The sequence below is a fragment of the Peromyscus californicus genome, unplaced genomic scaffold, assembly GCF_007827085.1.
Source record: "Peromyscus californicus insignis strain IS unplaced genomic scaffold, ASM782708v3 Scaffold_4__1_contigs__length_199733344, whole genome shotgun sequence".
In the NCBI taxonomy this organism is placed as follows: Eukaryota; Metazoa; Chordata; class Mammalia; order Rodentia; family Cricetidae; genus Peromyscus; species Peromyscus californicus.
In genome coordinates this window covers 169320473-169344326 of record NW_026294562.1, presented here as the reverse complement: position 1 = coordinate 169344326, position 23854 = coordinate 169320473, and the positions used below count along the sequence as shown (strand labels likewise).

General features: G+C 54.9%; 1 protein-coding gene across 3 annotated transcripts in view; it reads left to right on the top strand.

Moving 5' to 3' along the window:
- The window catches only part of Mark4 (microtubule affinity regulating kinase 4), a 35122-nt gene extending 13025 nt beyond the window's left edge, over positions 1-22097 (top strand). For 2 of the 3 annotated variants that reach the window (XM_052762375.1, XM_052762374.1), the window contains exons 7-18: positions 410-466; positions 2119-2355; positions 8385-8504; positions 8869-8968; positions 10637-10746; positions 10843-11002; positions 13231-13448; positions 15101-15204; positions 17213-17491; positions 17625-17704; positions 18894-18938; positions 20792-22097. In XM_052762375.1, the coding sequence (XP_052618335.1) occupies positions 410-466; positions 2119-2355; positions 8385-8504; positions 8869-8968; positions 10637-10746; positions 10843-11002; positions 13231-13448; positions 15101-15204; positions 17213-17491; positions 17625-17704; positions 18894-18938; positions 20792-21129 (1848 nt within the window). In that variant the 3' untranslated portion in view covers positions 21130-22097. The remainder of the gene's footprint in view (positions 1-409; positions 467-2118; positions 2356-8384; positions 8505-8868; positions 8969-10636; positions 10747-10842; positions 11003-13230; positions 13449-15100; positions 15205-17212; positions 17492-17624; positions 17705-18893; positions 18939-20791) is intronic. The other variant, XM_052762376.1, reaches the window with a different exon arrangement.
- The last annotated feature ends 1757 nt before the right edge of the window (positions 22098-23854 follow it).

Here is a 23854-nt window from a genome sequence, read left to right as displayed (position 1 = left end):
ACTACATCTAGTATTGGTGTGAGGGTGTCCTTTGTGTAGGGTAAGAACCTCCTGCAGGGCACAGAGAGAACTGTAGCCCACAGACCTGTTTCCAACATGGCACACTGGAGATTCCAAACATGGGCTAGTCTCAAGGTGTTAGTGCTACAGCCATGGGCGTGCGTGTGTGCGTGTGTGTGTGTGTGTGTGTGCGTGTGTGTGTGCGTGTGTGTGTGCGTGTGCGTGTGTGTGTGTGTGTGTGAGAGAGAGAGACAGAGAGACAGAGAGACAGAGGTCTGCCTGGCTCCCATGTTCTCTGACCCGGCCTGAGTCCCCAGGGCCTCAGCTTTTGCCAGGGGAGGTACTGGGTGTGGAGGTCGGCCGTGGGTGGTGGCTTCGCGGGCTGGTGACCGTCTTCTGCCCACCGTAGATTGTATCCGCCGTGCACTACTGTCACCAGAAGAACATTGTCCACAGGGATCTAAAGGTAAGCCCCTCCCACCGGGACCCCAGGCACTCCAGCCCCGCCAGCCACCATGGCCCCCGTTCCCCAGCTGCCGCCCAGGACCCAGGGTTCTCTCCCGGGTGGGAGGCGGGAGGACCTTGGGACCAAGTGTCCTGGGGTGGCTTCTGGGAGGACAGCAGGCTGAGATACGGTATCAGTATTCGGCCTTCAGGGCCTTGCTGTATCTCTGACGTCTGCTCCCTCTGTGGACCTCTGGAGCCTGTGAGAACTTGGCTTTCAGGCCAAGGTCACTCCACAGAGTCTTGGAAGCCCAGGGTCTTAGGGTGATGCAGAGGCCACGGCGCCAGCACCAGGGGACGGGAAATTGACCCCTACAGTCCAACCCAGCCACCTGCTGCAGCCAAGCTCGGTGGCCTCTCTGGTGCTTTGCCCTCAGACCCCCAATTAAAGAAAACACAAGTCTAAGACCCGATAGTCTGTAGTCTGGGTCATCCTTCGTCAGCACCTACTGTGTGCTGGGCACACCTACTGTGTGCTGGGCTGGGCCCTAGGGGCTTTTAAGATGAGCTCTGTGCCTGAAGACCAGAGTTGTTTCATTGTTTTTAGAGCCCTTGGTGGGGGTGTCCAGAGGTGGCTTAGTGGATAAGGAGGGTGCCTGCTGTTCCAGCCCATCGACCTGTGTTCAGTGCCTGGGGGCCCACTGGTGAAGGAGAGAGAACTGACTCTGCAGCTAGCCTGTGACCTCCACAGGTCACGTGCACCTCCCATCCCACTCCTCAGCCATGCACATATAATTAACAACAAAAAAAGAAGGGCTGCAGAGATGGCTCAGTGGTTAAGAGCACTGGCTGCTCTTCCAGAGGACCCGGGTTCAATTCCCAGCATCCACCTGGCAGCTCACAACTGTCTGTAACTCCAGTTCTGAGGGATCTGACACCTTCACACCAATGCACATAAAATGAAAAAAGTTAAAGGCAGGAGAATTACCATGAGTTGGAAGCCAGCCTGGGCTAAAATGCTTATAGCCTCATGTCAGCTATAAGCCATGCTCCCAGCACTTGGGAGGTGATTGCCATGAGTTGGAGGATAGCCTGGGCGATGTAGTGAGGTCCAAGCCACCTTGAACCACATAGACCCTGTCTCAACAAAAACAAAAAAGGAAGCCTTGATGTAGACATCTCAAGTAGTTTTCAAAGACATGAAGACCACTGAGGAATGGCTGTGGAAACTTCTGGATGTGTGCTCTGTCTATGACTGGATCCTTAAGAGGCAGGCACTTGGCCATCACCGCCTGCTTGGTGGATGGGGAGAATTAACCTGGAGGTTGTGCGCCATCTAGTGTACGAGACTGGAACTGACCAGAGTGGTTTCCCAGGTCCTGATGGCGGCTGCAGCATCCCAGGCCATCAGAACTCAGGGGAAGGCTGGGCTGTGGCGCCTCACATGTCAGGAAAGAAACTGTCACCAGGCTGTGGGCGTGGCTCACTCTGAAGAGCGCCGGCCTGGCATGTACAGGTTACAGGCATGTGCCACCACACCCACATAAAATGGGTGTGGTGGCACATGCCTGTAACCCCAGCCTTGGGGAGGCAGAGGCAGGAGGATGGCAAGGTAGATCAGGAAGGCTATAGTGAGCCTCTGCCTTCACCCTCTGGCCTCCCTTTCCCCCTCAGGCTGAGAACCTGTTACTGGATGCCGAGGCCAACATCAAAATCGCCGACTTCGGGTTCAGCAATGAGTTCACGCTGGGCTCGAAGCTGGATACGTTCTGTGGGAGCCCCCCGTACGCCGCCCCAGAGCTGTTCCAGGGCAAGAAGTACGATGGGCCGGAGGTGGACATCTGGAGCCTTGGAGTCATCCTGTACACGCTGGTCAGCGGCTCCCTGCCCTTCGATGGGCACAACCTCAAGGTACCAGGGACAGAGCGGGCAGGGTCAGGTGGCCTTGAGGTCACGTGGCCAGACAAGGAGCAGGGGTCCTTGAGTGCCCGCTGCCTGGAGGACAGCCCACGGGGCCAGTGCCGTTGGGGCCCAAGCTGTGAGCTGCACAGCTGGTGGATTTGGGTTCTAGTCTTGACCTGCTCCGGGGGGAAAAAAATCATTAGAAACTTCTGGGTCACGCCCCATTTAAGGCTTTTCAAATCTAAGATGTGTAAGAGAGACAGAAACATGGCAGGAGGGGTGAGCCCCAAAAGCAGTGACAGAAGGCCGGGGCGGGGTTTCATTCCTGTGCAATGCCCAGAACAGGGAATCCACAAAAAGCGGAAGCAGACTAGTGGTTACCTAAGGTCAGGGTGGGGGAGGGAGAATACCTAAAGGGCTCAGGGATTTTGCTGTGTATGTGTAGTACTAGAGATGGAATTTAGGGCCAAACAGACTACCACTGAGCCACACCCCCAGCCCCTCACTGGGGGATTCTAGGCAGGGGCTCTACCACTGAGCCACACCCCAGCCCCTCACTGGGGGATTCTAGGCAGGGGCTCTACCACTGAGCCACACCCCAGCCCCTCACTGGGGGATTCTAGGCAGGGGCTCTACCACTGAGCCACACCCCCAGCCCCTCACTGGGGGATTCTAGGCAGGGGCTCTACCACTGAGCCACACCCCCAGCCCCTCACTGGGGGATTCTAGGCAGGGGCTCTACCACTGAGCCACACCCCCAGCCCCTCACTGGGGGATTCTAGGCAGGGGCTCTACCACTGAGCCACACCCCCAGCCCCTCACTGGGGGATTCTAGGCAGAGGCTCTACCACTGAGCCACACCCCCAGCCCCTCACTGGGGGATTCTAGGCAGGGGCTCTACCACTGAGCCACACCCCAGCCCCTCACTGGGGGATTCTAGGCAGGGGCTCTACCACTGAGCCACACCCCAGTCCCTCACTGGGGGATTCTAGGCAGGGGCTCTACCACTGAGCCACACCCCCAGCCCCTCACTGGGGGATTCTAGGCAGGGGCTCTACCACTGAGCCACACCCCCAGCCCCTCACTGGGGGATTCTAGACAGGGGCTCTACCACTGAGCCACACCCCCAGCCCCTCACTGGGGGATTCTAGGCAGGGGCTCTACCACTGAGCCACACCCCAGCCTCTCACTGGGGGATTCTAGACAGGGGCTCTACCACTGAGCCACACCCCCAGTACCTCACTGGGAGATTCTAGGCAGGGGCTCTACCACTGAGCCACACCCCCAGCCCCTCACTGGGGGATTCTAGGCAGGGGCTCTACCACTAAGCCACACCCCCAGCCCCTCACTGGGGGATTCTAGACAGGGGCTCTGCCACTGAGCCACACCCCAGCTTTCATAGGGCATCTTTTAAAATGATAAAATATATTCTGAAATTAATAATGGTGATGATTGTGCACTTACCAGACACACTAGAGCTCCTCAGAGTTGTGCATTTGCAGATTGTTTTTGTTTTAAACGCTGTGTAGAATGGGACGTGACTGTCATTCTAGCACCGAAGAGGCTGAGGCAGGGGGATGTCAAATTCAAGGTCAGCTTGGCCATCTTAGTGACATACTGTCTCAGTAGAAGTCAAAGGGAGCTGAGGTTGCAGCCCGGTGTTCAGGAAGTCCTGGGTTCCACCCTCAACACCACAAAAAAAAAAACAACAAAAGACAGAAAGATTCCATTCACGTTTACTGGACATTTCTACAGTGGATCCAGGCAGAAAACAAAAGGGATGAGCAAACTAGAACATTTTTATTACTTGCTGCCCGGCGCTAGGGAGGAGCCCAGAACCCAGATAACCGAGAGTTACTGGAAGTGTGGGGGGGGGTGTCATCAGCTTGATTTGAAGGTGGGCTTTTGGTGGTTGTTGTTTCTCTTTGAAGTTTTTGCTTTGAAACATTGCCAGTGCACAGAGAAGTTGCAAGGAGAGAATAGAGACACCCTGTACTGCTCAGGAGGTTCATGCTGGCGGACATCCAGCCCCACAGCATACGCACGTAGCCATGTCATTATTGATGGCCTGCTGGACAGTTTATTGTAGACACTGTGTCCCTCTGTCCTTAAAGGCTGAGGTAGTTATCTCCTGAGACCAGGGACGTTTTCCTGTGGCTGTTCACACACAGGAAATACAACATTGAAACAGTGCCGGCCTCCACCCTACAGGCCACAGTTAGACATCATTTGTCTGAGGGATATTGAGCCACGCCCCCAGCCCCTTACTGAGGGATTCTGGGCAGGGGCTCTACCACTGAGTCATACCCCCAGCCCCTCACTAGGGAATTCTAGGCAGGGGCTCTACCACTGAGCCACACCCACAGCCCCTCACTGAGGGATTCTAGGCAGGGGCTCTACCACTGAGTCACACCCACAGCCCCTCACTGAGGGATTCTAGGCAGGGGCTCTACCACTGAGTCACACCCCAGCCCCTCACTGGGGGATTCTAGGCAGGGGCTCTACCACTGAGCCACACCCCAGCCCCTCACTGGGGGATTCTAGGCAGGGGCTCTACCACTGAGCCACACCCCAGCCCCTCACTGGGGGATTCTAGGCAGGGGCTCTACCACTGAGCCACACCCCAGTCCCTCACTGGGGGATTCTAGGCAGGGGCTCTACCACTGAGCCACACCCCAGGCCCTCACTAAGGTACTCAGTGATTTGACCTGTGGCTGGATTCAGGTCAGTTTATTTTCAGTGCCCCTCACTCTGGATGGTCTCGTGTCCCCTGGTGGGTAGTTCCTGGAGGAATTCCTCAGCCGCTCCCTGTGCCAGGGAGGATTGGCCAATGCAAGAGAGCATATAACAAGCAGGAAATGCCTTTTACTTTTTGTCCTAGGGTAGAAGGCTGAGTGAGCCCTTTGACCCTCGGGGAGACTGTGTTGAACAGCAGCCTTCATGCTTTTTGAAGCAAAACTGTGAAGCAATTGAGATGTCCCGGAGCCCTTCAAGAGAGAAGGGTTCCTGTAGTGGGATAATCTTTGGGAAGTTCGAATGTGAAGCTGAGATCTGTTCAAAGGCTCAGGCAGATCGCTCAGCTGCCCCAGGCCCTTGTCATGCCCTGTTGTACCGGTTCCTGCCAGAGTCTGCAATTCAGTGTTCTTTTATTTTTGTATTATTTGCTTATATGTGTGTGCATGGTTAGTTAGTTATTTATGTGTATGTGTGTGTGTTTGCCCACATTTGTGTGGATGTCCACAGAGGCCAGAAGAAGGCTTTGGATCCCCTAGAACTGGAGTCACCTAAGGAAGGGTGTGAGCTGCCTGATGTGGGTGCCGGGAACCCAAGCTTAGGTCCTCTCCAAAGCAGCAATCGCTGTCAGCCCCTGAGCCCTGTATCATCGTGTGTGTGTGTGTGTGTGTGTGTGTGTGTGTGTGTGTGTGTGTGAGTGTGTGTGTGTGTGTGTGTGCTGTGGGGGCCTGAGGTTGCTTCTGGAGATCTATCTCAGTTCTTCCATATTGCTCGGTGAGGCTGCGTCCCTTAGTCACACCCAGAGCTCTCTGATGTGGCTGTTCTTGCTGGCCCGCTTGCTCTGGTGACCCCATCTCTGTCTTCAAGGCTGGACTTACAGGCGTCCGCCATGCCCTCCTGGTATTTAGGTGGAATTTAGGGATCTGAATCCCTGACCTCACACATACATGCTTGACAAGCACTTGGCCATTGAGCCATCCTCACAGCCCTGTCGTGTTCTTTTTGAATCCCTCAGGCAAGTCCCTGTCTGGGGGGGTATTAACAGTGTCCTCTTGGGCTGGAGAGGTGGCCCAGAGGCTAAGTGCAAAAGGAATCTCACGCCCTCTTCTGGCTTCTGTGAGCACTGCCCAGATAACCGCATACACACACACACACACACACACACACACACACACACACACACACGCACGCACGCACACTCACATACACACACACACACACACACACACATTCATGTTTAACTTTAAAAAAATGTAGTTTTAAAAAGAGTTATCCCCTTGTATGAGGCATGGTGGCACACACCTTTCGGGGCTGAGGTGGGAGGGTTGTGAGCTCATGGCTAGCCTCATCTATAGATCAAGATTCTTCCTCCCAAACCCCGAATAAATAAACACATGAAGATGGTTCTTGGAACAGTGTGGCTGTTATGGAGACAGACACTAGGTGGGGACAGTGGCAGGGTCCCTTCCCATTGTAAACCTGGTCTTTACGTGCTGGCCACTCTGTGCCTGAGTGTGGCTTCCGTGGTAGAGTGCTTGCCTAACCCGTCCTAACCTCAGTCCCCACCATTGCATAAATGGAGTGTGGTGCCCTAGGCCTGTAACCCCAGCACTCCAGAGTCAGAGGCAAGATGATTAAGAATTCAGGGTCATCCTTGGCTATACAACAGGTTCGAGGCCAGCCTGGGCTACACGAGATTCTGTCTCCAAAATCTGAAGAGGAAAAAAAATTAGACTGTTAAAAGAAACTTCAGGCTGGGCGTAGTGACACGTTGAATCCCAGCGCTTGGGAGACAGCCAGAGCTCCACAGTGAAACCCTGTCTCAATTTTTTGTTTTGGTTGGTTTTTCCAGACAGGGTTTCTCTGTGTAGCCCTGGCCATCCTGGAACTCACTCTGTAGACCAGGCTGGCTTAGAACTCACAGAGATCCGCCTGCCTCTGCCTCCAGAGTGCTGGGATTAAAGATGTGTTCTACCACCACCCAGCCAAAAAAGAAACTTTTTTAATTAAAAAAAAAAAATTAGGCCGGGTGGTGGTGGCACACGCCTTTAATCCCAGCACTGGGGAGGCAGAGCCAGGCGGATCTCTGTGAGTTCGAGGCCAGCCTGGTCTACAGAGTGAGTTCCAGGAAAGGCGCAAAGCTACACAGAGAAACCCTGTCTTGAAAAACCAAAAAAAAAAAAAAATTAGAAATATGAAGGGTCTGGGGAATGTAGCTCAGTAACTGCCTGTGGAGATGCAAAATCCTCCATTCCATCCCCAAGCACCACATAGCCTGGGCATGGCAGCTCACACCTGTCACCCCAGCGTTCTCGAGGTGGGAGGAGGGTCAGCAGTGTAGGGTTGACCTTGATTAAACAGCGAGTTCCAAGTCTTGTTCCGTGAGACCCTGTCTTGCAGTTGGGGGGGACTTTTAAATGGCCGCCTTTCGGGTGCCCCCATTTCACAGATGAGAAGGTGTGAGGTCAGGAGGGGGGAGCTAAGTTTTCCTATGTTTGGGCTGGAACTTGGGTCATCTGTCACCTCTTCCAGAAGGTCTGGACATGGGGGGTGGGAAGCAGACCTGTTTGCAGAGGAGGGGTGGTCGGGTGAGCCCTGTCTGCAGAGGTGAGGTTGGGGAGGGGAGGGGAGGCCTGTCTGCAGAAGTGAGGTGAGATGGGGGGGTGAGCCCTGTCTGCAGAAGTGAGGTGAGATGGGGCAGGGGTTGGGGGTGAGGCCTGTCTGCAGAGGTGAGGTGAGATGGGGCAGAGGTAAGGGGTTGAGCCCTATCTGCAGAGGTGAGGTTGGGGAGGGGAGGGGAGGCCTGTCTGCAGAAGTGAGGTGAGATGGGGGGTGAGGCCTGTCTGCAGAGGTGAGGTGAGATGGGGCAGGGGTTGGGGGTGAGGCCTCTCTGCAGAGGTGAGGTGAGATGGGGCAGAGGTAAGGGGTTGAGGCCTGTCTGCAGAGGTGAGGTTGGGGAGGGGAGGGGAGGCCTGTCTGCAGAGGTGAGGTGAGATGGGGCAGGGGTAGGGGGTGAGGCCTGTCTGCAGAGGTGAGGTTGGGGAGGGGAGGGGAGGCCTGTCTGCAGAGGTGAGGTGAGATGGGGCAGGGGTAGGGGGGTGAGCCCTGTCTGCAGAGGTGAGGTTGGGGAGGGGAGGGGAGGCCTGTCTGCAGAGGTGAGGTGAGATGGGGCAGGGGTAGGGGGTTAAGGCCTGTCTGCAGAGGTGAGGTGAGATGGGGGGGTGAGGCCCGCCTGCAGAGGTGAGGTGAGATGGGGCAGGGGTAGGGGTGAGGCCTGTCTAGCATGCCCTGTCCTGTCCCCCCAGGAGCTGCGGGAGCGAGTCCTCAGAGGAAAGTACCGAGTCCCCTTTTACATGTCTACAGACTGCGAGAGCATTCTGCGGAGATTTCTGGTGCTGAACCCCGCAAAACGCTGTACTCTAGAGGTGAGCCCCAGCCCCGCACCCTCGGGGCCCTTTCCGTCTGCTGATCCCTGTGGCCCCCTCCATCTTGCCTGGGGCTGGGGCCCGGCTCTGGGGGGAGATAGACAGCAAGGAGGAGGCTCCTGGGCGGTCCCCGCCACGTCGGTAATTAAGCTAATGAACTCTTAGGATGATTACAGGGTGCTGGAGACCCAGATGATGCGGAGGAGGGGGGTGGCAGGGAAGACTTGGGGGTGGACCGGCTGGCTAAGTCTCACCAAGCCCTCAGTGTGGGGGTGGTAGGCTCTGCGGGGAGTCCCGCTTGGAAGATGGGAAGCTCTGTGTCCCGACTCCGGTCCCTTCTGACGCCTGTCTCCCTTGTCCTCAGCAAATCATGAAAGACAAGTGGATCAACATCGGCTATGAGGGTGAGGAGCTGAAGCCATACACGGAGCCCGAGGAGGACTTCGGGGACACCAAGAGAATTGGTGAGGGTCAAGGAAGCGGGTGCCTCAGTCCCAGGGGTGCGGTGCCACAGAGCCAAGGCTGGCAGCCGCAGCCTCTGCTCCTGACCGCCAGTGTCTTCATACAGCTCACCACCCAGCTAGGGAGAGAGTTGAGGAATGTCTATCCTTGCACCACATTCGAGCTGTGTGACCCCAAGCCCTGCACCACATTCGAGCTGTGTGACCCCAAGCAAGTGCTTGCCCTCTCTGGTCCCTCACCTAGGAAATGGCAGCACTCAACACAGGCCAGCTCAGCACTGGACATATCAGGGGAGGGGTTGATCTACATACACACTTACCCCAGTGGCTGGTGTGTGAATGCTCACGGCGGACACAATGGGGCTTTGGTTATGAAGGTAAGAAAACGAATCGCTGAGGCTGGAGAGATGGCTCAGAGGTTAAGAGCACTGGGTGCTCTTCCAGAGGACCTGAGTTCAATTCCCAGCACCCACATGGCAGCTCACAACCATCTGTAACTCCAGTCCCAGAAGATCTGATGCTCTCTTCTGGCCTCCTAGGGCACCAGGCACACAGGTATGCACAGCTATCCATGCAGGCACAGCATCCCTACACATAAAATAAATAAGTAAATAAATAAAATAGAATTAGCCACAGATCAATCCAGCATGGTTGTGTGTGCCTGTAATCCAAACACTTGGGTCATCCTTAACTATTTAATAACCTGAAGGCCAGCCTGGGTGACCTGAGATCCTGGATTTAAAAAAACCAAAAAATGCCGGGCAGTGGTGGCGCATGCCTTTAATCCCAGCACTCGGGAGGCAGAGCCAGGCGGATCTCTGTGAGTTCGAGGCCAGCCTGGGCTACCAAGTGAGTTCCAGGAGAGGCGCAAAGCTACACAAAGAAACCCTGTCTCGAAAAACCAAAACAAAAAACAAAAAACAAACAAACAAACAAAAACCCAGCAAAAATAAATCTAAGAAACTTGTGTTCCACGGCTGAAGAAATGGACCACCATAGGAGTGTGGCCACATAGTCAGCTTTTATGATTGCAACTAATAGAAATTATCATTATAATACTAATACTTTAAGTTGGGAGTGTGGCTCAGTAGGAGGCCCCTGCCTAGAATCCCCCAGTGAGGGGCTGGGGTGTGGCTCAGTGGTAGAGCCCCTGCCTAGAATCCCTCAGTGAGGGGCTGGGGTGTGGCTCAGTGGTAGAGCCCCTGCCCAGAATCCCCCAGTGAGGGGCTGGGGGTGTGGCTCAGTGGTAGAGCCCCTGCCTAGAATCCCCCAGTGAGGGGCTGGGGGTGTGGCTCAGTGGTAGAGCCCCTGCCTAGAATCCCCCAGTGAGGGGCTGGGGGCGTGGCTCAGTGGTAGAGCCCTTATCATGTGACTGTGGCCTTGGGGGGTGGAACTTTTTGATTAGTCAAAACTTGGTGGTGTGCATGTGTTGACCTAACCCGTGTGTCTTTGTAGTTTGAACAATGATTGGCCCGACCTGGGTCACACACCTACTCTGGGTCTGAGCGGGCAGGGGTTAGCAAACTGGTCCCATTAAGGAAGGAATATTCTTCCCAAAAAATTCCTATGCCGCTGGCAGAGGGGAGAAGAACAGACACTACTGATCGCTAGAGGGGGTGGAAGGGACAGCCTGGGGAAGGAGACTGACCCTTCTCTCCATCCATCTCCCAGAGGTAATGGTGGGTATGGGCTACACACGGGAAGAAATCAAAGAGGCCTTGACCAGCCAGAAGTACAACGAGGTGACCGCCACCTACCTCCTGCTGGGCAGGAAGACTGAGGTCAGAGGTCGTGGGGCCTCAGGCCTGGGGTGGCGGGGCTTGGGGGCCGGCAGCTCGGACAGAGGGCTGAGGTGCCTTTCGTGTTTTCTCTTGTAGGAGGGTGGGGACCGGGGTGCCCCAGGGCTGGCCCTGGCACGGGTGCGAGCGCCCAGCGACGCCACCAATGGGACTAGCTCCAGCAAGGGCAGCGGCCACAACAAAGGGCAGCGGGGTTCTTCCACCACGTACCACCGCCAACGCCGGCATAGTGACTTCTGTGAGTCCCCCCCCCCCCCCCCGGAAGTCTAGCCCAGCCTTGACCGGCATCAGAAGCCAGCTGACGCTACCTACAGATGCCAGGGAAAGAGATTGGGTGAGGAGGTGGGAATCTCGCTAGATAATCCAGGCCAGCCTCAAATTCACCATCCTCCTGCCTCAGCCTTCCAGGTGGTGGGATGACGAGCGGGCCATGTCACCTGGCGTGGGGTGCACCGTGTAGCGTAGGTCAGTTGAAGAAAGGAGGCACTCCAAGATGAAATTTTTTTTTTTTTAAAGATTTATTTGTTTATTATGTATACAGCATGTATGCCTGCAGGCCAGAAGAGGGCGCCAGATCTCATTACAGATGCTTGTGAGCCACCATGTGGGTGCTGGGAATTGAACTCAGGACCTCTGGAAGAGCAGACAGTGCTCTTAACCTCTGAGCCATCTCTCCAGCCCCCAAGATGAAATTTTAAGACCTGTGTGGCAGCAGGAAGGTCCAGCCTCTCTGATGGACTGAACCCCGAACAGCAGCCGTACAAAGGCGTGTTTATTGAAAGTACACAAAGTCTTTCCATAATCTAATCTACACGTCTTACTAAAGGAGAGCATCGCATGCCCTCGTGACTTTAGTTCTTCATCGTGTATCGTTTGCAATACACAGGAAGAACCTCAGGTGTGCTGAGGCGTTTGTGACCAAAGTCATGGGATGGCTGCAAAGCCCCCTCAGCAAAACAATCGCTGTTTTCCACAGAGATTCTTCAAGGTCAGAGTACTCCCGAAAAACAGCTGCTCATTCTAATATCTACCCCATACAGTGATTCTGCTAATTTCTCACAACTTGGTTCGAGAGGAAAGGCGTGCTAGGTGCCATGTGGGTGCTGGGAATCGAACCTGGGTCCACTGAGCCAACTCTTTAGTGCCAGGCACCTTGGACCGCGTGAGATCCTGCCTCACAAACAACATGGGTCCAGAGGCGGGCTGGGAAAGGGCTGGCATCTAGAAAAATATTCGGACCCCACGCAGATGATAATGTTTCTTGCATCCTCTTAGTTTTTCTGAGTCTGTCTTCATCTCTCCTTAGTTTTCCTTGTCCTCTGAGTTCACGGATCTCTCACACTGTTAGTGTGGTCCAAATGGTAGCTGGACTCCTTAGCCTGTTTGTCAGAGAGGGAGCTTTGGTAAGAGTCTAGTTAGGACTGGCGCTCTGTAGCTGGAGCACAGGACACGTTGCACAGTGTGGCTGCCGAGAGCCTGCCTTCTTACTCCAAACTGATAGGGCCTTCCACCGAAGGCTGAAACTTAGTTTCTTTACTGTTGCTGTGAGAAAGTGGCCTCGGGAGCGCAGCTGGAGGAAGAGGGTTCGTTTAGCTCAGGGTTACAGTCTGTCACGGTGCGGATGTCACAGCTGCAGGAGCTGGCCACATTGTGTCCAGTCAGGAGCACGGAGCAGGGAATGCGGGAGTGGGTGGGTGTGTATGTGTGTGTGTTAGAGCTCAGCACACTTTCTCCGCTCTTACACAGCTCAGCCTGCAGCTTCAAAGCCTAGGCACTGGTGCTGGCCACCGGGGGTGGGGCTTCCCACTGCCCTTAACAGAATGAAATGCTCTCTCTCTGTCTCTGTCTCTCTCTGTCTCTCTGTCTCTCTCTCTCTCTCTCTCTCTCTCTCTCTCTCTCTCTCTCTCTCCCTCCCTCTCCCTCTCTCCCCCTCCCTCCCTCCCTCTCTCTTTCTCTCACACACACACTGAGATACCCACAGGCAACCTAATCTAGACTGCCCCTCCCTGGACTCCCCAAAGTTGTTCTAGATTGTACACACTGACCATCAATCGCTGTTACCAAAACATTTTTTTTTAGAAATAAAGTCTCTCCGTGTAGCCCTGGCTAGCCTGGAACTCTCTGTGTAGACCAGACTGACCTGAAACTCACTGAGACAGACTGTGATGCCAAGACACTTCACCGTTAGAAAATGTAGCCAACCGGGCGTGGTGGCACACGCGCTTAATCCTGGCACTCGAGGCAGAGGCGAGAGGATCTCAGAATTCCAGGCCAGCCTGGTCTACAGAGTGAGTTCCAGGACAGCCTGGGCTACACAGAGAGACCCTGTTTGAAAAACAGCTCCCCCCCCCAAAAAAAAAATGAAAAAAAGCCCTGCAGCTGTTATGAAGTTTCCTGAGGTTCTGGGGACCCCCCAGGATCCCGTCTCTGGTGAGCTCGGCTCTAACTGATCCCGCCCCCCACCAGGTGGCCCGTCCCCTGCCCCACTGCACCCGAAGCGCAGCCCAACCAGCACCGGGGAGACGGAGCTCAAAGAGGAGCGGCTGCCGGGCCGGAAAGCCAGCTGCAGCGCGGCCGGGAGCGGGAGCCGAGGGCTGCCCCCCTCCAGCCCCATGGTCAGCAGTGCCCACAACCCCAACAAGGCAGAGATCCCCGAGCGGCGGAAGGACAGCATGAGCACCCCCGTGAGTGGCCGGGGCAGGTGGGGAGGGATGCAGGTGCCACCCCGACCTCCATTGCTGAGATCCTGCCCTCATCGCAGACACCCCTCCACTGTGATCCTTGTTTATTTAACATACGCGTATGCACCACACACAAATGACACACACATGTACGGTGCTCCCTCGCCCCTCCTTCCCTCCTACACACGCGTGCGCACGCACGCACGCACGCCCCATACCACAGAAGTCATCCCCCAAACTGGGCCCAGCGCGCATGCCTATGATCCCAGCACTCAGGAGTCCAGAAACAGAAGAATTATGAGTTCCAGGCCAGCCTGGCCTAGAGAAATCTGTCTCAGAAAAAGGAAAAAAAAATATAAATACAAAAAGAATAAGGAGAACTTTGGAATTCTTGTTAACTTTTAAAGAATTAACCTCAGGGTCGAGGGCGTAGCTCAGGGCAGAACACATCCCTGCAGTACCAGAACAGGCCAGAAGGGGGCGTATGACACCTCCATCCCCACCACACACACCCGGGAGCTGGAGTGCATTCACAGTTGTGAGCCAGTGCGGGTGGATGCTGGAATCAAACTCAGGTCCTCTGAAGGAGCGGCAAGTGCCCTTCACCACTAAGCCACCTCTCCAACCCCTGCAGTTCCAGCTTTAGGCGAGCTTTGGAAAAGGGTATCAGATGGCAAGTGCCTGCCGCTCTGGGGGGGGTGAGGGTGGAGAGGGGCGCACCTGAGCTGGTGCTGGCCGCCGCCCGGGAACAAGGTTCTGTAGGAGCGTGTTGGGGAAGCAGGAGGACTGTCCTGAGCAGGTGACAAGTCCCGTGGAAGTCCTGGAGAAGAAAGTGGAAAGAGCTGGAAGCGTAACTCAGCTGCTTGCCTAGCCCGCAGGCAGGCTGCACAGACCTCTCATCCCACACTGGCGTGGAGGCAGGGGGATCAGAAGTTCATTCTCAGCCTGGGGTACATGAGCCGCTGCCTCTCACAAAGGAGGCTGGAGAGAGTGGCCTGGAGCACGGCCTGGGCTTGCAGAGGACCTGGGTTGGATTCCCAGCACCCACATGGTGGTTCACAACCATCTGTGACTCCAGTTCCAGGGAGTCTGACGCCCCCTTCTGGTTTCTTGAGGGCACTGCATGCAGGTGGTGTACAGACATCCGTGCAGGCAAAACACCACACATAAAACACAAATAAATCATTTGGGCCAGGTGGTGGTGGCGCACATCTTTAATTCCAGTACTCGGGAGGCAGAGGCAGGCGGATCTCTGAATTTGTCCAGGCCAGCCTGGTCTACAGAGTGAGTTCCAAGACAGCTAGGGCTACACAGAGAAACCCTGTCTCAAAAAAAATTATTTAAAACATAAAACTCACGCTGGGAAGATTACTCAGTGGTTAAGAGCACTGACTGCTCTTCCTGAGGTCCTGAGTTCAATTCCCAGCACCCACATGGTAGCTCCCAACCATCCGTGATGACATCTGGTGCCCTCTTCTGGCCTGCAGGGACACATACAGGCAGAACACTGTACACATAATAAATAAATAAATCTTATTTTAAAAAAAAAAAAATAAATCTTTTAAAAGAAAAGAATGTCGTGGCAGAATGCAGAAAGGTGTGAGGAGGCTGGGGGGCACCTTCTCACCTCCTGCCCCTTGCTGTGTCCCCCACAGAACAACCTCCCCCCCAGCATGATGACCCGAAGAAACACCTATGTATGCACAGAGCGGCCAGGGGCTGAGCGCCCGTCCTTGTTGCCAAATGGCAAAGAAAACAGGTACGTGAGGCCGAGGCCGGGGATGAAAGGGAACCTAGGGAGTGGGTGAGCCACCCCCCCGCCCCGCACACATGCACTGATGATCAGAGCCGACACGTGGCAGTGTGGATGTGCCCAGCAGCATCCCCCTGCCCTGTATGGGCAGATCTCACGGCCGAAGGTGTTCCCTCTTGGTAAACCAATCCTCAGTGCTGAGGAGGTAGGCCGCCCTGACCTCCACCCACAAGCATGAGAACCAAGTGGAGTTTTTGAATAGGAAGTGAGTGGACACACACACACACACACACACACACACACACACATACACACACACACACAGCATGGCGCCAAGCACCCGAAGGAAGAGAAGGGAAGATCAGATTTCAAGATCAACTTTGCTTACACGGCCAGTTCAAGGCTAGCCTGAGCCACATGAAATCCTGTTTTGTTTTGTTTTAAATGAGTGCTGGGGAAGTGGCTAAGTTGGTTAGCGCTTGCCTGACATGCCTGAAGCCTTGGATTTGGTGCCTAGCCTACATTGGGGGGTGGGTGTGGGTGTGTGTGGGTGCCACATGCCTGTAACCCCAGCTCTGGAAGGGGAAGGCAGGAGGAGGATCAGAAGTTTAAGGCCAACCTGGGCTACGTGAGATCCTGTCTCAATATAAAAAGAAAGAGGGGCAGGAGAGATGGTCAGTGGTTAGAGCACTGGCTGCTCTTGCAGAGGACCCGGGTTTAATGCCTGGTGCCCACTGGTGGCTCACGACCCTCTCTAACTCCAGTTCCAGGACATCCGATGCCCTCTTCTGACCTCTGCAGGCACCAGGTCTGCATGGTGCCCAGGCATACATGCAGGCAAAACACCCAGGCACATTAAAAAAAAAAAATTAAAAGACAGCTTTTTTTGAAGGACAGGGAAGGGGAAAAAAAGGGAACATGGATTGGCTCCATCCAGACCAAACATAATTCTCACCTACCAAGCTTTGGGCACATTATTGGCTGGTACCCAGTGCATTCTGGGACTTTGCTATGAATGCATGTGTGTTATGATTTGGTGGGTGTCCGTGAACCTGGGACTGCTCAGCTCTGGGTTAAATGGTTAACGGGAGACATTTCACGTTTCCCTTCTCGCAATGGGACTGGCACTTATTGCTCCCAGGTCCCATAATCCTTTATCCAGGATTTAGTCTGTAGGTGACATTTAATGACAAGGAGATTATTTGGTAGTTACTAAATTAAAAAAAAAAAATACTAATCACGGGGGTTCATCAGGCAGCAGCTCTCTGGCTGACCTGACCGTGTCCAGAAACTGGCTCATTACCACCAACTGCATTGCATTCTGGGTAGGTCCTAGTCCCTCCATTTTGCCGCTGAGAAGAAACAAAGCACAGAGAAGTTAAGTAGCTTGTCTAAAGTTACCCAGCCGCGCGGGCGAGTCAAGGAGCCAAGGGTTCCAGAATCCTTATTTGTGATCAGCCTAAGATGCCAAGTTCTGACAGGGAACAGGGCTGAGCTGTAGAGCAGGCCGCGGCTTCAGAACGATGGAGGTTCCGATTTCTGAGACAGAAATCTAAGAACAGATTCTCCTGAGCCTGTCCGTGTCCGTGCGGGGCCCCTGCTCAGGGTCCGAGGCGTCTGTGCCAGCTGCCCGTCTGCCAGCAGTGCCTTTGAGGGCATGGCCCAGAAATGGTACAAGCAGCTGCTGGCAACCTCCTGGGTGGAGGCAGTCACGTGACTCCTCCCTGCAGCGCTGAGTGCTGGAAAAGTCTGCAGCTGGAGGCTGTGTGTGTGGCTGCTGCTGGCCCTAAGGGTGTGGATGCAGGGAGGGAGGGAAGGGGCAGGTGCATTCTAGGGGAGGCGCAGTAGCCTCTGAGATCCGGGCCGAGCCTGAGGGCCCCGGGGACCCTGCACATTGCAAGTCTGGTGTTAACAGTTCCGGAAGCTAAGCAGGGTCGGGTCTGGTTAGAACTGGGTGGGAGAATCTGGAGGGTGAACTTGGGCCCCACCCTGGCTTGTCTTTCTCTGCCCGCAGCTCCGGTACCTCACGGGCGCCCCCTGCCTCCCCCTCCAGTCACAGCCTGGCTCCCCCATCGGGAGAGCGGAGCCGCCTGGCTCGGGGCTCCACCATCCGCAGCACCTTCCACGGGGGCCAGGTCCGAGACCGGAGGGCAGGGGGCGGGAGTGGCGGGGGCGTGCAGAATGGACCCCCAGCCTCACCCACGCTGGCCCACGAGGCCTCGCCCCTGCCCTCCGGGCGGCCTCGCCCCACCACCAACCTCTTCACCAAGCTGACCTCCAAACTGACCCGCAGGTGAGCTGCGGCAGATGTGGGGTGTGGGCGGGGCGGGGGGCGGGGCCTAACCTGTCTCCTCCACTTCGCCTCCTCCACCTGACCTCTTGGTCCTCTGCACCCCCTGTCACCCGCCCGCCTCCGTACCCCACAGGGTTACCCTCGATCCCTCTAAACGGCAGAACTCTAACCGCTGTGTCTCGGGCGCCTCTCTGCCCCAGGGATCCAAAATCAGTAAGTCCCGCTCTGCTCTGTCTCCACCTCTCTGTCGGCATGGTTGACTGAGTGTGTGTGTGTGTGTGTGTGTGACCTTGGGAGGAGTCCTGTCAGGGGTGGGAGCGAGGTGCAGAGTCTGTATGTGGAGTCCGTGGAGTGGAGGAAAGCCGAGTGTTGGGGGCAGAGGTGTGGGGCAGGTGTCAGCTCGCCTGAGGGACCTAGAGCGAGCTCTTCTCGTCCTCTGCTGCCACATGAGGCTAGTGGCCACAGGAACTACTTCCAAGGGGGTCCCGGGGACTCGGAGGGGACCTTGCGGTGAGAAATGCCTTTGAGAGCGTTACTCAGACATCGATTGTCGCTCCCTGTTTCTGTTACCCATGAGCACCTACTGTGTGCCTCGCGTGGCTAACAAACGTGAAATATCCCCCACGCTGTCAGAGCCGCCCTTCTAATAGAGGGCAGAGGGTGACACGCGTAGGCTGTGAGTTACTGACAGTGACAGGAAGACTTGCAATCTCAGCACTGGGAGGCTGAGGCAGGAGGATCTCAAGTTCAAGGCCAGCCAGGATATAGAAGGATAACATGTCCGAAAACTGCAAAAAGAGTAAAGCCAACAGGGTGTTTGAGGGAAGGAAAGACACGGCTCGGCTGTACATCACTAGCCTAGACTCCCCCAGTGAGGGGCTGGGGTGTGGCTCAGTGGTAGAGCCCCTGCTTAGAATCCCCCAGTGAGGGGCTGGGGTGTGGCTCAGTGGTAGAGCCCCTGCCTAGACTCCCCCAGTGAGGGGCTGGGGTGTGGCTCAGTGGTAGAGCCCCTGCCTAGAATCCCCCAGTGAGGGGCTGGGGGTGTGGCTCAGTGGTAGAGAGCTCACTAAGGAAAGTGTCTGTCATTTGAATACCTGTGTGTATCTGTGACTGTGTGAGTGTGTTTGCACCTTTCTCTATGTAGGTGTGTCTGCCTGCCTTTTTTTTTTTTTTTTTCATCTTTCAAATCCTTCAGTATTTCTTCTCCAACCTACACTAACCATTTACATGCGGACCCCACTCTGGATGGAAGGGATCAAATCCAGACTACAGCTTTCCCAGCAGCCAGCAAGCGGGAGCGCTGAGCTGCAGCCGGGGGGCTGCCTGGAGTCTGGTGGCAGTGGGTAGGGGGAGGGGTTTGCTTATGTCCAGATTTACATTCTGCCCCTCCCCCCTCCGCTAGGGTCGCAGACGAACCTGAGAGAATCGGGGGACCTGAGGTCACAAGGTGAGTGTGGTTCCCACCCTGCCTGCCTGCACACACCCTTTCTAAGGCCCCGTCTCATGCTCTAAAAGCCAACTTGCTGGAATGTTCTGGGGCCCTTCCACCCGTCCTGAGACTCATTTCCACCGCATCTTGCCTCTGCACCTTCCCATAGTTGTCAGTGTTTTGAGCCTTGTCCCACCTGCAGCCCAAGGTCCTCCAGTATCAGCACCTTTTATCAGTTACCCACATCTTTTATCCTTTGCCTGCAGGATGTAGGCAAATCCAGCCATGGGATAGCTTGGTGTCCACACAGACCCAGCCTGTAGAACTTTTGAAAGTCTCTCTTAGTCACTCCTACTGGGTTTTGCCATTCTAGGACAAAGGAAGCCACAGCCTCTGTAAAAACAAATAGATACCACTGTTTCATGATAAAATATTATATCCGCCGGGCGGTGGTGGCGCACGCCTTTAATCCCAGCACTCGGGAGGCAGAGGCAGGCGGATCTCTGTGAGTTCGAGGCCAGCCTGGGCTACCAAGTGAGTTCCAGGAAAAGGCGCAAAGCTACACAGAGAAACCCTGTCTCGAAAAACCAAAAAAAAAAAAAAAAACAAAAAAACAAAAAAACATTATATCCATGCTGGCTGTAGTCACACAGGTCTGCCAGTCCCAGCACCTTGAAGGCTGAGGCAGGAGGAATGCAGTTTCAAAGCCTACTGAGACTATAAAGAGCTCAAGGCCAGCCTTGGGCAAATTAATAAGATCCTGACTCAAACTTTGGGGGTAGAGGGCTGAGATGTAGCTTATTGGTAGAGCCCCTACCTAGAATCCCCCAGTGAAGGGCTGGGGGTGTGGCTCAGTGATGGGTACTTACTCAGCCTGCCAGAGACCCTAGACTCCAGCCCCTACAATGAGAAAAAGAATAAATTTGTACAGGTATATTCCAATAAAACTTTATTTGCAAAGCAGGCATCATTACAGTTTGCAACACTCTGCTTAGTTTGACACACCACCAGTTCAGAACCCTCCAGGATGTCTCATTGGCTGGGTGTGGGTGACATGTCTATCTCTAAACCAATGCCTGTGGCCTGAAGAGTTCAGAGCTCTGATTGGTCAGCTTTCATATGCTCATACCTGGCATACACTTATTGGCCAGAACATTGACTATCCCAAACCAAAGAAAGATGAGAGGGCCCTGCTAGAAGACACCTGTGATGCCATTCCATGGCTCAGGAGGTTGAGGCCAGCATGGGCTACACAGTGAGATCCTGTCTCAAAAAAATAAAATATAGCCAGGCATGGTGGCACATTCCTTTAATCCCAGCACTTGGGAGGCAGAGGCAGGCAAATCTCTGTGAGTTTGAGGCCAGCCTGGTCTACAGAATGAGACCCTGTTAATCTGTGGTCTGAGTGAGAATGTTGGTCCCTTATGGAAACTGTCACTACCAGAGAAAGGATATTCGTTAGGATGCAGGTGCAGCAGCACTTGGGAGGCCCAAACCACACAAACTCCTCCCAAAACGTGGGACACAGCTAGGGTAACTGGGTCACTTGTCATCTGAATCCATTTCTTACAACCCTGTCCCTTAGAGGCCAGCTTTCTTTTCACCCATGTTGTTGCTGACATGGATTACAGGCCCACCTAGTCCTGTGAAGGAAATGATAGGAGTTTTACCCTCTTAGCCCACAGATGTGGGGTGTATGTGCACCTAGCTGCAAGGGAGGCTGGGAAATGCAATCTTCAGTGTGTGCACCTAGCTGCAAGAGAGGCTGGGAAGTACAATCTTCAGTGGCACTTTTGTGTCCCTGTGCATGTAGGGGTGGGAATGCATGACCCCTCCTCTGCCCTGTCTGACCCCTCCTGTCCCCTCCTCAGTTGCAATCTACCTTGGGATAAAGCGGAAACCGCCCCCCCGGCTGCTCCGATTCCCCTGGAGTGTGAAGCTGACCAGCTCTCGTCCTCCTGAGGCCCTGATGGCTGCCCTGAGACAAGCCACCGCAGCTGCTCGCTGCCGGTGCCGTCAGCCGCAGCCGTTCCTGCTGGCCTGCCTGCACGGGGGTGCGGGCGGGCCCGAGCCCCTGTCCCATTTCGAAGTAGAGGTGTGCCAGCTGCCCCGGCCCGGTCTCAGGGGCGTCCTCTTCCGCCGAGTGGCGGGCACCGCCCTGGCCTTCCGCACCCTCGTCACCCGCATCTCCAATGACCTTGAACTCTGAGCCACCACCACCGCCACCACAGCCGCCATCACAGCCTGGGTCCCTTCCTCTTTCTCTGGGACCTTTCACTTCCCCAAGAGGGGAAGGGGACAGAAGAGGGGGAGCCCCGTATCTTGACCTCAGTTTCCCTGGATTAGATCGGTGGACAGAGACAGTCCTCTTGGCTATCGTGGGGACACATGACATGATAAAATAAGGCTCGGCAGGGGGAGCTGGTACCCTCCTGGGGCCTCTAGTGCCCCCCACCTTGCTCTGCTGCAGGGAGCCTGAGGAGACTTTGGGGACAGGAGTGAAAAGGGAAACTGAGGAAATTCTCCCATTTGGGGAGACCTGCCAGGCATAATGACTGGAGACAGAACTTGGGGGTGCAGGGAGTGGGGGGGTCACAGGCAGAACTTTCCCCTCCCTCCCCTTATGCTCGAACCCCCTCCCTGCCCCAGGCTGGCGCGGGGCACTTTGTACAAATCCCTGTATATACTCCTGTCCCTCTGCAGAGGTCTCTCGGGGAGCTGCCGCTGTCACTCCGGTTTTTAAGTTATTGCCCCCCCCCTTCTGTCAGCTCCTCATCTGCAGCCTGTTACCCAATAAATAATAGGAGAGTCCCTCTGGCCCCCGAACCCCTCCCTGGCCGACCTGGGGTTTTGCTTCCCGGCCCTTGGCCTGCAGGTGTGCCAGGGAGCTGGGGACTTGACCCCAACCTGTGGTTCTGCTTGCTGAGCCTTGGTTTTCTCATCTGCAGAATGGGAACAGTGGGGTTGGAGGGTCAAGGGTGACTGTGGAAGAGGGCAGAGCAGAACTCAGCCTCCTCGGTGAGGCCCCAGCGTTCTGTCAGACCCTCCTCTTGGCCACCTGCTACCCTCTGCCGTATTACACTGGACTCAAAGCCTCTTCCTATTCAGTAATACATGTATTCAATAAACACTCGATGACTGGTGCCCACTCCACGCTAGGCCCAGTTCTGGACACGAGTACAGAGCCCGTCTGTGGGGGAGGGGCTGATGTAACCAGAACCCAGACAGCCCAGGGGAAAAGGGTTTGCGGAGACACTCCATGGGCTGTAGCTGTGGCTCGGTTGGTGCCGTGCTTGCCTGGTGGGGTGCCGGATTCCATCCTTAGTCTGCAAAAATCAGTCCTGTTGACAGTGCTGGCGCACACCTTTAATCCCAGCACTCGGGGAGGCACAGGCAAGCAGATCTCTGTGAGTTCGAAGCCAGCCTGGTCTACAGAGTAAGTTCTTTTTTTTTTTTTTTTTTTGGTTTTTTCGAGACAGGGTTTCTCTGTGTAGCTTTGCGCCTCTCCTGGAACTCGCTTTGGAGACCAGGCTGGCCTCAAACTCACAGAGATCCGCCTGTCTCTGCCTCCCGAGTGCTGGGATTAAAGGCGTGCGCCACTACCGCCTGGCCAGAGTAAGTTCTAGGATATCCAGAGCTACACAGAAAAACCTTGTCTGAAAAAAAAGCCTGTGTCTAGCCTGTAATCTCAGCATGATGGAGGCAGGATAAGGGTCATCCTGGGCTATACAGAGTTTGAGGCCAGCCTGAGATATGTGAAACAACTGTACCAAAAATGTTTTATGAATAGAAGTTGAGCAGGCTTCTGTTTTGCCCTGGGGCCCTAAACAGCCCTGCCAGATGTCCACCAATTCAGCTGAAGTACTGATTTTTGGCTTTTGACACTTGAAAGCATCAGGCTCGTCTTATTATGTAGCCCAGGCTAGCCTTTAACTTGCAGAGAGTGTCTTCTGTGGGGACAGCCCTAGCCGTGCCTTCGTAGGAACTGCATTCCAGAAGAGGGCTGTCTGGATATTGTGTTCAAGGGCAGTAGGAAGCCATGGTGAGATTGTCCACATGGCAAGAGGCTGGGAGCTGGGCGGGTGGGGGAAGGGATGGGGTGGGTCAGCGGGTGGATACTGAGAGAGGGGCCCAGGAGGCAAAGCAGACCGGTGACAGAGACCAAATTCTCTTAAGTCTTTGTCCTCAATAATGACTGAATGCTGGGGTCAGTGTTGATGCACGCCTTTAATCCCAGCTCTCTGTCAGTTCGAGGCCAGCCTGATATACAGAGCAAGTTCCAGGACAGCCAAGCCTACACAAGGAAACCCTGTCTTAAAAACCAACAATATAGTAATAATGGCGGCTGTGAGTGGAGCCAGGACAAGCAGTGAAGTTTTCAAATGGATGATTTTGCCCAGGACGGTCTAGTATCTGGCAGGCTGTCCTTGTCACCTAACCTCTATCTCAGACATCCTGTGAAGTCTTGGGGACAGACAGCCCTGGACCTCAATTAAGCTGAAGGCAGGACATGAATTTCTTAATCTCTAATGACTTTATTTAATTTTTTTGAAGATTTAATTATGTTGTGTGTCTCTGTGTGAGCTTATTTGTGCTGTGTGCAGGCAGGTGCTGGGGAGGCCAGAGGAGATGCTGGAGACTCTGGATGGAGTTAGAGGTGCCTGTGAGATGTGATGTTAGTGCTGGACGGAACCCATGTCCTCCGCCGGATCAGCAAGTGTCCCGGCCAGCTGAGTCATCTTTTGTTGTTGTTGTTTTTCCAGACAGGGTTTCTCTGTGCAGCCCCGGCTGTCCTGGAACTCGCTCTGTAGCCCAGGCTAGTCTTGAACTCACACAGATCCACCTGCCTCTGCCTCCCGAGTGCTGGGATTAAAGGCGTGCGCCACCCCCGCCCGGCCAGCAATCTTTCTCTAAGACCTGGTCTTAATATTTAT